A 13,884-nucleotide genomic window follows, 5' to 3' on the forward strand; every position below is an offset into this window, starting at 1 on the left:
CATTCTAATTATACTTGGAGAAGAGTACAAGTTATGAAGCTCCTCAATTAAGCACTATGCCATGAAGAAATTGGGCGTGAGTGTGTGGACTGGATTCATCTTGCTCCGGATCGAGATCAGTGAAAGCGGCAATGAATCCTCCGAATCAGTAAGAGGCAGGGAAATGTTGAGTATTACTTTCTCCAGACGGAATCCGCTACTTCGAATTAGTTAAGAGGCCAAGGCTTCAGTCGGGCTGAGAAGTAGAACAAGGTGGACAATGAGGAGAAAAGAAGAAAAAAAAAAAGGCATGAAATAACACAGAAGAAAAAAATCATAAGACAAGGAAACGAAAGGAAATGGAATATAAAGATAATTTTGAGGGTAGTAGAAGGAGAGAGAAACGTAACAGATAAACTAGAGCAAGAAAAGAAGGAAGCAGAAAACGAAAACATGGCAAGATTTCATTTGAAGGCATGAGTGCATGTGTAGCTGGGCTTCAAGATAATTTGTATTGGACATCCCTGATCAGCATTTGGCCGTATGTCTGGCGCACACTGCCAAATGTTTAGTTCGGTTCTGGTGTTCCTTTTACCAGACACATTCGGACAACAATGCTAGTCCTTCAAGAATAATAGGGTGGGGGGGATGTACAGCAGAACTCTCCCCGAAAGTAGCTAATTTTTCAAACATCTGAACATTGAGGAACTTATTTTCCTCTAATCCTCTGCTCCTTCGTAATAGAAGTTGTTACGAGTTCTCATGTGTTACTGGCGAGACTCCAGTAGTACAGTCGCCATTTCAGAAAGCTGACTTCGCCTGTAATAACATTTAAGCACACAGCTATTTCGCTTCTTAGTCAGTCAACCTTCTAGTTAGGTGCTTAACTATCAAAGAAAAGGCTTTCCACACAATTTACAAATCACTAGAGCACACGCTAAGTCTTCTCAGTTTGCTTTCACTAACCGTTTCCTGTTAACGGGTCTTAACAATGAAGATTCTTCAGCTTCTTTGCTGGAGAGTAACCCGCAGCTCAACTGACTCCCAAATCAAATTCAAAGTCAAAGTCATAAAGAAATATGGCGAGAGAAAGGGAGTAAAGTCACGAAATACGTAGTGGACGGCCCGGGTTTCGTTTCCTGGTAGAGAATTTTGAATTTTTATTTTCGCCATTACTTTAGGGGCTCCACTCAGCCTCATTTAGCGTTAAAGATGGCCAGAGAGTGAAGCTGACTTTCGTATTTCTGCATGGTGCCCGAGTTAGGAGTACGTGGAGCTTCACCTTCACGACAAGGGGCAGCAAAGTACTTTCACCCTTAGACTAGAATTAAACCTCATCCACTGCGTAACCGAATTAACAGTGGCAGAGGTTTTCCGGGTTTGCATTGCCGTGTGGCCCTACAGACGCGTTCGATATATCGTTCCGGAAAATAAACTCGTGTGCATGGCACGAGAGGCTAATGCTCCTGTCTCGGGGGGGGGGGGGAGCTGACGTCAAAAATAGAATTTAGTGCAAGTTCCAGTTTTTGTCTTACTTTTGTACTCAGGACAGATCATTCATTAGGTCTATCGTTTCGGGCTCAGAGGTACATGTGTAGGTAGCGGCCACGGGGAAGACAGGAACGGGGGGGGGGAGAGATGAAGAGCGGAGGAGGTTGACTGGCGCGCCAAAGAGCGACGCTTGCCGTCGGGACGTTCTTACAGAATTCGCACACCGTAGTTTAGCGGAGTGGTGGCCGGTGGATGGTGTAGCTGGATTCTGTAAGGATAGCCACGCTAAGTTACACGAGGACATCTCCACTAACATGAGCACCCAGCAAGTTGCACCGTGGAGGTGAGTACATCTACCGCTGGGGTAACATAGTGACCAAGGCTGCAACTGTAGGGCCCTAAAGTAGTAGTCAGACATTAACACATGAATTTTAATTAGGGTCCGGGGTTCGAATTGCAATAAAGATATTTTAATCCTTTAAAGTCCACTGGTCATTGCATGTACCACCTGCTTTAACGAACCAAAACTCTGTTTCTCAAGCTCTCAACAATAAACAACTATTATTTTCCTAAACAGCATTAACCGGTTGGGCTTTTGTAGTGGAGACGTAATGTTTCCTGTGAGGTACGAACTGAACATACTAAAACTCCGTTTGGTGGTTCTCACAACAAACAGCGACTGTTTCCCTAAACAGCATTAACCGGCAGGGCTTTGTAGCGGAAACGTAATGTGTTTCCTGTGAGGCAAGGACTGAATGTGAATGTATTACTTAGAAGAAATTAAGTCTTTAAACGGTTAAGTATAGGGTCTGGTCCTCAAATAATGGTCTTCTATCAGCAGAGATTGTGAGCAGTGGACTTAGTCGGCACTGTAACCAGGATATAGCACAGACGCAATGTACTAATTGTGGCCAGTGACTATTCATCTCATTTGCATTTGATATGAAACCACTTTCAGACGGTTCTGTAATTCTGCGCAGCGTCTGCTAAACACTGTCAGTACGCATGTTCGTCCGTCGTCATGCATTGAACAATTCGCCAAAGGCTGGACGAATTTTCATGAAATTTGATATTGATAATCTTATGAAAAACTGTCCCATCCACTACAATTTTCATGTGAATCGTACAATTTTAACGAACATATTGCGCGGAGATACAAACGTGTTTTTGCTTGTGTTTCGAGAGTCGAAGAGAAAAGTGTTTCGAACATAAACTGCAGAAACACAGCACACGAGTTACTTCCGGTACACGTTTCTACAAATCTCGCTGTTTTCGAGCATATTAAACAAGAAGTTCTGCGAAGAACTAATCACCTATTTTCCCTTCATACGACACAGACCGCATAGAAAACGACGCTTCAAACAATTCTCCTATTATTCCGTGTGTAGTTGTTGCCGCCGTAACGTTTTTACCAAGCCGTTGCCTAGCAACGATAAGAGCCGCAGAGACTGCTGGAAGGAATTTATGAAGTGCGTCGTTGAGATGGGCTCAGGTGCCGTGGTATGCATGTCAAGTTTCATAAAGATTACTTCAGGCTGACAACCTGTGAGCCGATTGTCTAGAAAATATGGGAGCCTCGACGTCTCACAACCCTATGGACCTCCGCGGTCTGTTACAGGGATAACTTTACCTAACCTGAAGTATTAACATTACAGACGGCAATTTAGAAGAAGCGTAACATAAATGTACGCTCTACAGTGCATTACGTAATGCAGGAAGGGGGCAGTAACACGAACCGAGGGACGAGAAAGAGCTGGAGGAGATCTGCCATTTTTATATTTTGTAGTGAAATGTGTAGAAATGCAATTGGGTTCAAAATGTAGCGGCACTTACTTTCCCTTCGCAGCAGAAGGCATGGGTTCTTAGGCACATATTAACTGGGCCCTCATGAATCCTGCATGGAGCGTCCGGGGGTTTCGGATGGAAGACGCGTTCTCCATATACGAAATTTTGTTTCCTTTATTAATGTCGGCATATAATTGGGGAAAAATGATTTTAGTGGCTCTGACAGCAAGGGAACTTAATTTTGATGAATTTAAGTCAGGAGGACTCTGTGAGAAATACGCTGTAGCAAACTTGGAACTCTGGGAACCACCTCAAAATTTGCATAAAGAAAGCCTGTGTCGAGGCGGCCTTCCGGACACACGCTGACTTCTAGCCAGCCGTTCGGCAAACAAAAGAATATGGAATATTCCCTAACATACGGAATATAGCTGCAAATATTATAGCGTGTAGAGCCGTTTCTAGGCAACAGTTCGGTAAACACATTCCTCCTGCAACGGATACCCTTGCAACAATAGAGGCAATTTTGGAAGCGGTGTTTTCTACTTGGTCCGTGCAAAGGGCTATAAGGAAGACAAATGAAGCAAGCATATTTCAGTTGGAAGTTAGTCGACATTCAGAGAGGACTTGAGTCTGAAAGCAGAGGAATAACCAATATTAGGAGCCGTTACCAGGGAACTACGACTGAAGATACTGCGGCTGGAAAAGACTTAGCGTGTGTTCTAGTGAACCGTGAAGTGTGGAAATTATAATTAAGTGTAATTGTGAATTGTGTGTTAAAGAGGGCAATAAATCCAGTATCCAAATTCAAAACCTCGTCGACAGGCGCCCTCATACACATGATAATATATACTGAACAAGCAGCCACGTACTGCCTACAAGGGCTGGGCCTCAATCTTGGGGCTTGAGCGTAGGGGCACACAAAAATTCTTTTATTGCGATTTCTTTCTTAACATTGGAAATGAATTGTAATGGTTTGGGATCGTGTCCTTTCATAATAGCGGTGACTCTGATATTACATTGTTTGCTACTTTTACACGTTAACTAATTAGACTGACGGCGGATGACTTTAAACGTTAATGATCGTTACCATGGCAACGGGGCATGCGCTGAAGAAGTTGAATTAAGTCCCTTAAGCAGTGAGTAGCCGGTCACGGTAGCCGAGCGGTGTAAGGCATGCACTGTCTTCGCTCGCTCGGAAGTCGGGATCGTGGGTTCGAATCCCACTCAGGGCATGGATGTTTGTATGCATTTTTCTGTGTTTGTGTACAGGTAAATGCCTTGCGACGAGCTGATCACTCGCCCAAGGAGTCCTACCGTATGTGTAAGATCTAGTAAACCGAAGTGAAACGGAGAGTTTCATGGAGGTAGGCCTAGGCCCAAATTGGGGCTGTAGCGCCACAGGAAAAAAACAGTGAGTAAGTTATATTAACTGAACTGAAAGGATTTTGCTCTGATCATAATAATCATCAAACTACATACATTTGTAAACTACGCCGTGTAAATAGTGTTAACCGATGTTTCGGAGGAACGTATCGCCTCCATCTTCAGGGTAGAAGAAAAATAAGAAATCCGCGAGCGAACCAGCGTGAGCAGGTGCTGACAGACGCACAGCTTATTTTCGGGAGTCGATAAGGCTCCTGACCATTAAGAATTGTGATGACGTCCGCTGGCCCTTCCTTCCGATCTCTGTATTTACAATAGGGAACAAAACTCTCTGTCCGGCAGAAGCGAAAAGCAGTCAGTCGGTCCAGAACGGTTGATGAGTCAGGAGCGCGGCGAGCGACACCGATAAATTCCATCCCCCCTTCCCCTTCCCCTCCAATAATATCCACTAGCGTCTACCAAAAATACATGTTACAGGCGCAACCTGCGAAACAGACAATTCCTCGCGTGTGGACATTCAATTGTCAGTTGTTTTGAAGTCGTTTCTGAAAATTCATGAATGATTCACGGATTACGAGAAGTCCTGAGGTCAGGGAGTTCTGAATTCTATTCTTTACCCGGATTTTGCCTGTTCAAACCTAGGGGTTTCGTGTTATTCCAAATGTTGAAAAAGCACTTAGAAGAAACCGCAACATCCTCCCACACTCATAATCACCCCCTGACTCGACTCCATACAACCTGTGCAGCTGAAAAGTGTTGTTAAAAAAGCTATGAAATAAACGAACAAGAAAATCCGACTAATATATATAATTTGGATCTAATAATAATATATTTATTAATGTACCTTAAAAATAAGATTTAATTTTACAATTTAATTTTTTTTTCCTTGGCACTACAGCCCCAGTGGGCCTAGGCCTACCTCCATGAACTTCTCCGTTCACTTCGGTTTTTCTAGATCTTAGACATTCGGTAGGACTCTTTGGGCGGGTGATCAGCTCGTCGCAAGGCCTCTACCTGTACAGAAACACAGAAAAACTCACACAAACATCCATGCCCTGAGTGGGATTCGAACCCACGATCCCGATTTCCGAGCGAGAGGAGACAGTGCACGCCTTACACCGCTCGGCTACTGTGGCCGGCACAATTTTAAATTAGCTACTCGAATTATGTTTTGGTTCACAGAGTTTGTTCTAAATAAACTTAAAATTAGAAGCAGTTTTCGGGGGGAGTCAGGTTTTTGTCCTAGTCATAGTTAATAGTTGACAAGTCGTAGGTCGACGCAAAGAGAGGGGGCCATTCTCGGAATTCTTGTCGCGTCGATTTTAATTCTTATCGTGTATTGGTCTTCAAAGCGTTGTTTCAGCTAGTTTTGTTTTCCATTCGTAGAGAGTTTAAATGCTTGTGTAGACCGCATCTGTGGTCTAGTGCTCAGAGTTCCCGGCTACAGATCCGGGTTCGATTCCCGGCGCTACCAGTTTTCCTTAGAAGTGGTGGGTCTGGAACGGGGTCCACTCAATCTCGTGAGGATAATTTGGGAGCTATTTCAAGGAAATAGGGGCTCCGGTCTAGAAAACCGAGATTAACGGCCGTGGGGATTCGTTGCGCTGACCACGCGACACCCTCTATCCACTAAAGTTGGCACTAACTTCGCCGACAAGCGGCGGTCGCTCGGTCGGTATAGTCCGCTTGCGGACTAAAACCACGGAGTTTGTTTTTTGTATGTTATGTGTATGCGAAGAGATCCCCGTTGTTGTTGTTGTTGTTGTTGTTTTTGTTGTTGTTCATGTTTCAGCTTTGTATAATGATATTATTGTTGCATGACACGCAAAAGGATGCGTACCATAAAGGTGGAATATGAACTCGACCAACGTCACCGCATCTGTTCTAAGCAACATATTAGCAGTTCTCACAAGTCTGTTGACTTATGTCGGAGTTGTGTTCTGTTCTGCACTCTCTGAGAGACTTGCTAATCGATGACTCATCAACTGGCGACATCAATTCCTTTCCTTGGCTAATATTCTCGAGGTAAATCGCATTTCCCTTTGACATGTGTGCGCGAGTGACCAATTTTTGAAAGAATTTGCTGGGTTTCATTAAACGAAACTATAGATAACACAGCAAGCCGATTAGTCTAGAGGTATTGCATTCGGGAAGTACTCGGTTTGAACCTCAGGCTGGACATCGCCATCGCAGTTTTCTTCGGTACTTACTTACGGAGCTGAGCCCTTCTGGAAAAGCTGCTAAATTTGCAGCTACTCAAGAATTTCCCAGCATTTTATGGAACCCGAAGATTCATTACCGTGTTCACAAAAGCCATTCACTGGTCCCTATCCCGAGCCAGATCAATCCAATCCATCCCATCTCTCTAAGATCCATTTTAATATTGTCCACCCACCTACGTCTCTGTAATTTTCTTCGGTTCCCAAGACAAATGCCTGAATAGTACCACAATTACGCAATGACCACTTTCTTCCAAATCATTCCCAATGTATTATTCATCATTATTTCAGCACCCGACGGCGTACATTCAAGCTACTGGAAACGTCGTTAAACAACCAACAAGAAAGAAGACACAACAGTGACAGTTCTAGAGGAACTTTGGATTACGAGAAGTATAAACACTGTTGGATGTAGGATCTCCAGAATTTTAGAATACTGAACTTTTAAGAACATGGAATTTTTACCGCAATCTTTCCCTAAACATAAAAATAATACATGAACCACTCCAAGTACATTCCTATTTGTGACACCTGAAGAACCATTGTAGCTTGACTGTAGAGTCTGTAATGATGATAGACAGGGTCAGTGGACGCTGTTCGATTTCTCCGCGTCCGTTGTTAGGTAATGCCCGCGCAAAAATAGAACAGCTGTGTTTTCTGTTGGTCCGTGCCGAAGAGTTATAAGCGGGACAAAGTTTAGAGATTAGTTCTTACCCCGTGTGGAGGCGGGTTCGAATACCTCAAACGTAGCCCTGGGGGTCGTAGGTGGCGACGAAAAGGAAGCCAATGCCTGGGGCTACTATAACTGGGCCATCCTGTTCCTGGGGAATATAAAAATACGGAGACCTGGTCCTCCAGGCTGGGGGATTCTCGAATCTGGTACAGTAAAATATGGTCACGAGTCCCGCAGGAGTCGGACCCGAAATTGACTGCCCTGGCGAGGGTCAGTAGCAATTGTAAACAACAGACCTATTTTATCGTTAGAGGGGACTATGACAGCAAGGGTTCAGTTAAAAAAAATCGCTGGTCGTGAGTCTCAAGGGGCTTGGCGCCAACACGAAATGATTGGCGATAAACCNGCCGTGAAAGCCTCAAATCTTACATGACTGCCTCTTGACTCTGAAAGTAGGCATGTAAATTATCTGTAACCAATATATTGTTATTCCTGATATGCAATTAAGTAATCACTGTATTACTTGTTACACGTGACTTGCAGTTCATATTGTCAATAAAGCGACAGCACATATATTAGGGAATCTTCTATTTTCTTTTGTTTGCCGTACTGTGGGCAAAAGGACTCGACGCGAAGGATATTCATAAAAAAAAATGTTTCCTGCTTACAGTGGAATGTGTTTGTCGCGTAAAACGGCTCACAACTAGATCTAAAAATTCTCCCAAGAACGTTCGAAAATCTCAGACGATGCCCGACCAGGTGCGGAAGTGGCTGAGACAAGTCAAAAGATTTCCATGCTGCGGGTTTCGACGCATTGAGTAAAGCGATGGGTCAAGGGTCGCGCCATAGCTCAAGCGGTTAGTCGCTGGCTTCCCACCGCGGCGGCCCGGATTCGATCCCGAGTCTGGTCAAGTGTGATTTGTGGTGGACAAAGTGGCGTTGGGGGCGGGGTTTCTCCTAATACTTCGGTTTCCCCTGCCAATCTTCATTCCACTAAATTCTCCATCATCATAATCACAATAGGCCAATCAGTGGCCACCGTGCCGACTGGACCTAATTTGACTCCATCCCCCACTAAGCGAATTTAAAAAAAAAAAGCGATGGGACAAGTGTATAAATGTTGGTGGAGGTTTTTCCCAGGTTCGAATTTCACATGTTTTACATTTGATATCAATTTTGACCTGTTTGCTGACTCTCCCTCGCATTATGTGCTCCGTAATAAAATTAACCAACACTTTCAGACAGACATGTTGGAATATAAGACAAATGCATGCTTTACTGGATTGGCGTGGACGGACCGGGTTTGCCAGCCTCTCATGTCACAGACAGCATACCCAGACGCAGGGATCAATGGCCGAACCGTGAACAGCTTATGCAGGCGGTGAAGGTCGAAGATAATATTTTCTACATTTGGATCCGGGTGTGTGGCTCGCCCAAATCTTGCTTCTGTACCGTTGTAATAAAAGAAAGACGGAAGAACAGAATTTCATGTTTCGAGGGAGGGTAATGTGACATGTTTCTGGGCTACAAGAATGTTGATGAAGCTATGTTATGGTTAGTGTAACAGGCTGAGGTATATTTAGATATAGCGAGCGTGTGGCCTCCTGGACGCAGCTCAGCCATTTCGCTGATCCACATACACGGATCAATACATGCGAATATATTGAATAAGCAGTTGCAGACAGAAGACAAGGGGTGGTCCTCCACCTCGGGGGTTGGGCGTGGGGTCAAAAATTTCTCACCTTTAAAATATAAGCTTGTTACGAAATGTTATAAAGGGCCTCGGATCTAGACGAAACTGGACATGAGATTTGGTACATGGAATATAAGACGTCTGTGTAGGACAGGTTCGCTCATAACAATTATGAAAGAAATGCGAGTGGGGGAAGAGGAATGCGTATAGGATATTGGTGGGAAAGTCAGAAGGAAAGAGACCACTAGGAAGACCAAGGCGTGAGTGGGTGGATAATATTAAAATAAGTCTCAGAGAGGTAGGATATGGTGATATGAGCTGGATCGATCTGGCTCAGGATATGGACCAGTGGAGGGCTCTTGTGAACACGGTAATAAACGTTCGGGTTCCATAAAATGCTGGGAAGTTCTTGCGTAGCTGCAGAATTGGCGGTTTTTCAAGAAGGGCTCAGCTCCATGAAGTCAGTCAGTACATCGTGATATTCAGGACAGTTATTACGAATGTGAATAATAAAAATTAGCTGCGTACTACATGGTCTGTTTTGAAGGCTGATATTTCCTTAAATCGTTCAAGAAATTCCTTGCCTTTTTAGCTCATCGTTCGTAGCCGTGGCCAGAAAAGTCTGATACTGTCCTATGCTGAGCCAGTTCAGTCACACTCTATTTCTCTAAGGTCATTTTGAAAAATTTAACTTACTTACTTACTTACTTACTCATGGAGCTGAGCCTTTCTTGATGAGCTACCAATTCTGCAGCTACTCAAGAATTCCCCAGTATTTTATGGAACCCGAAGGTTCATCACCGTGTTCACAAGAGCCCTCCACTGGTCCCTATCCTTAGCCAGATCTATATAATCCATACTATCCCATCCTATCTCTCTAAAATCCATTCTAATATTGTCCACCCACCTACGCCTTGGTCTTCCCTGTGGTCTCTTTCCTTCTGGCTTTCCCACCAATATCCTATACGCATTCCTCGTCTCTCCCATTCGTGCTACATGACCCGTAAACCTCATCCTCCTTGACTTGATCATTCATCATTCATTTTGAATAATATTCTCCCAAAATGATTTTTTTATAGATATTTTTCCTTGCATTGGGTTGTGTGTGATTAAAACCCTGCTGACAGTTTACACAACACTCATAGAAGGCATATTAATTACAACTAAGTTAAAACGAAATGAAATTACAATATGAAATTCATTAATATGTATTTATATTTATTTTTAAATGCTCACCTGATTACGATAAATACGTATTTAAGAAATAAACACAATTAATATACCGTCTATGAGTGCTGTGTTGATGATTACGAAAATACAATAAGACTTATTGTCTGGAGGCTTTTATCCAGGTTTCTGTATGAAATTCTCATTTCCCGGATATTTGTGATCGTCCTTCCTTGTTTGATTGCGCTGACAACATTACGTGACGGGATATAAACTGTGAACCTCTTCGTGATGTCCGTTTCGAAAATTCACGGCCCAAAATTTCCGGTTTAAATCTTATCTTCTATTTCCTCCTCCATCTTTAAACAACGGATGACCTGACGGTGGGGGCCTAGTCCGTCCCAGAGCCGCAACGGGTTCCTCTGGATCCCCACGATTGTCCCCACTCACTGCGTAATCTCTATATTGACGACAAGGTTAGATGCGGGCTAAGAATAGTCCCTCCGTGGGGCAGCGCATCCTTATTTCGGGAAGTTACACTAGCTGGCTGGTGTCAGAAAGTGCAAAAACATTTACTTATTCCTTTCCTCATTTCTTTGCTTTCTTTCGCCTCTCTCAATCTATTTTCTCTCCTGTTGTATCCATTTATTGCATTTCATTTTCTTCCTAAGATATTTTTCTCTGGGAGACATGAGGAGACCTCTGAGCAAAATTAGGCAAGTTTCCCGCCCAAGTAGTTTCCAATGCCTCTGGTAGATGGGGGAAGTATCGAGGTACCGAGGGCCGACCTCGTTGGCTGAACGGGGCTGAGAGCACGCACCAGTACCGGTAGGGTATGGNTGAAGAGTTCTATATATTATGCGATATAACGCCATGTAGTCCACTGAAACTTTGCCCTCTGCTTGCTTCATGGTGGTTTCTTACCTCGCTTATTCTTCAAACTTGAAGATGGGGGCGATATGTTCCTCCGACGCGCCTGTCGATTTTTAACTGAGTAGAAGGCGTTGTATCCCAGATCTTCAATCAAAATCTGTTTATTCAAAACACAGCTGTCGGTGCGTCGAGCTCGAACATAATATTGCGATATGTATTCCTGTTGCTGGGATCCGGGATAGTTCAGTCAGAATAGCGACTGGCTACGGGCTGGACAACAGAGGGGTAAGATTTCGAATCCTGGTAGGGTCAAGAATTTTCTCTTCTCGAAGCCGTCTCTACCGGCTCTGTGGTTCACCTAACCTCCTATCTGATGGGTTCCAGGGGTAAAGCGGCCGGGGGCGTGAAGTTGACCACTCACTTCCAACTAATGCCGAGGTCAAGGAAAAAGATGGATCTATACATCCACTCCACCATACGCCTTCATGGTGCAGTGCTTAATTAGTTAAGCACAGGGACAACTTTATCGTTTAGACCCGTTGCTAGGCAACTACTATTAGGCCTGCTTCTTCATCTGGGGAATCTGTCGCGAAACCAAGCGACATCAAGGGAACTGTGTCATTTTCTGATCATTCTTACATCGGTAGAAAGAGGCTACTGGTAAGAAAGAAAGGGAGAAATAATCTGTTAGCACGTGCTCGCGCTGGTTCCTCGCTCGCGGATTTTCTTCTACCCTGAAGATGGAGGCGATACGTTCCTCCGAAACATCGGTTAACACAATAGCTACACGGCCCCCACATCCCAGAAAACTGCTTTCTTCATAGTCACCGCCGTGAAAACCTCAAATCATACAAGAAAGAAATAAGTTAAAATAAAGAAAAAAGAAAAGACTAAGTAAGAATGGAAGAAAGGAGAAAGAAAGGAGAGGAGGAAAGGGACGAAAGAGAAAAGAGGAGATGTTGGAAGGCGATAGTTACTGTGGTATGAGCTAATGAACCAGGTGGAACGAGGTGATGGCTGCTAATGACAGGTCAATAACAATTATACAACTCGAACAAGTCAACGCACCGGGCGCGCTGAGCACAGACGGGCAAGAGCGGACCAAGTCACACTATTTTTATCTCTCAGTATCCATACTAATGCACGTATGTCTCATCCTCAGTATTTAAATAGATCGGTAAATTGGATTTGGGCCGGTCACGGTAGCCGAGCGGTCTAAGGCATGCACTGTCTTCGCTCGCTCGGAAGCCGGGATCGTGGGTTCGAATCCCACTCAGGGCATGGATGTTTGTGTGCGTTTTTCTGTGTTTGTCTACAGGTATAGGCCTTGAGACGAGCTGACCACTCGCCCAAGGAGTCCCACCGAATGTGTAAGATCTAGTAAACCGAAGTGAAACGGAGAGTTTCATGGAGGTAGGCCCAGGCCCAAATTGGGGCTGTAGCGCCACAGAAAAAAAAATGGATTTGGATTTAAGAATGCCGTCTTCTTGGATGTGGTGCCGTGTAGATATTGTGTAAACTGACGTTTCGGAGGAATGTATCGCCTCCATCTTCAGGGTATAAAAATCCTCAAGTGAAGAACCCGTGTGAGCAAGTGGCTGGTTAGTTACTTGTAGTTGCTTTTTGTAAGGGTTCAATAAATCCAATTACCGATCCAAAACCCGTCCACAGTCCCTCATACATTTGATAACTTACAGCCTTAAGGCTCGAAGCTATGAACATATCAGAAAACTTACTGGACTTAAAACAGATGAATTACTGTATCAGCAAAGCACAATAGACCACTGCAGGTCGCGGTGCAAGGGCCGAGGAGGCCTACTCCTCATACATGCATCAGGATGGTGCAAATCTCCGTAAATTGTGGTTTTTTGCCTAAGTGGTCTGTATAAATCTAGAATGATACGATGGTCAGAACATGTAGCATGAATGTTGGCTATGAAAAATGCTTCAACATTTCCTTGGTGAATTCTCGAGTGTGTAGATACCGTATGGGATGTTATGAAACAGTAAGTTAAGTAAAGTAAAGTAAAGCTATCCCTGTACCAGGCCGTGAAGGCCCATAGGGTTGTGAGACGTTGAGGCTCCCTCACTATCTAGACAATCGGCTCATAGATAGCGGTAAGGTTGTCAGCCTTACGCGCCGGCCGCGCTTTACTCCCCAGGAATATTATTTTAATTAATTTCTGGTACTGCGGAAGGTAATATTAAAATGGATTTGAGAGAGTGTTGATTGAAATCTGTTGTCCCAGAATAGCGTGCAATATCACGCTTTTGTGAACACGCTCAAGAACTTCAACACTAGGGAATGTAGTGACCAGATGAATAAGAGTCGAAGTGACAGAGAATCATGGCGCTAATGTTGAGGTTATGTTTGCGGAAGAGAAGTAAATCAGCCTCTTTTATAAGCAGTGCCACCTGATCTCTAGGTATGCTTGTTGCTACTGACCCCTTTCCGTGAGGTTCATGCTCAAACATGTCTCCGTTTTACCTGGAGCCCTTTGCCCCGTCCAACATTTCATTGCCTTGTCTGTGTCGTGTTGCGCGCTTTACAGACACGCCGTGAGAGACAATCCTGTTCAGAACGAGAATCTCTGGCACCTGTTCCTCACCTGGTGAAGTGG

At 44.2% G+C, this 13,884-nt stretch overlaps 1 protein-coding gene across 1 annotated transcript in view; it reads left to right on the top strand.

Moving 5' to 3' along the window:
• The first annotated feature begins 1,614 nt into the window (after window positions 1–1,614).
• LOC111867196 overlaps window positions 1,615–13,884 on the top strand; it is a 98,846-nt gene continuing 86,576 nt past the window's right edge. Inside the window, exon 1 of the mRNA XM_023856815.2 lies at window positions 1,615–1,813. Coding sequence (XP_023712583.1) covers window positions 1,785–1,813 — 29 coding nt within the window. The 5' untranslated portion in view covers window positions 1,615–1,784. The remainder of the gene's footprint in view (window positions 1,814–13,884) is intronic.

Source organism: Cryptotermes secundus, unplaced genomic scaffold (genome assembly GCF_002891405.2).
Source record: "Cryptotermes secundus unplaced genomic scaffold, Csec_1.0 scaffold565, whole genome shotgun sequence".
In the NCBI taxonomy this organism is placed as follows: domain Eukaryota; kingdom Metazoa; phylum Arthropoda; class Insecta; order Blattodea; family Kalotermitidae; genus Cryptotermes; species Cryptotermes secundus.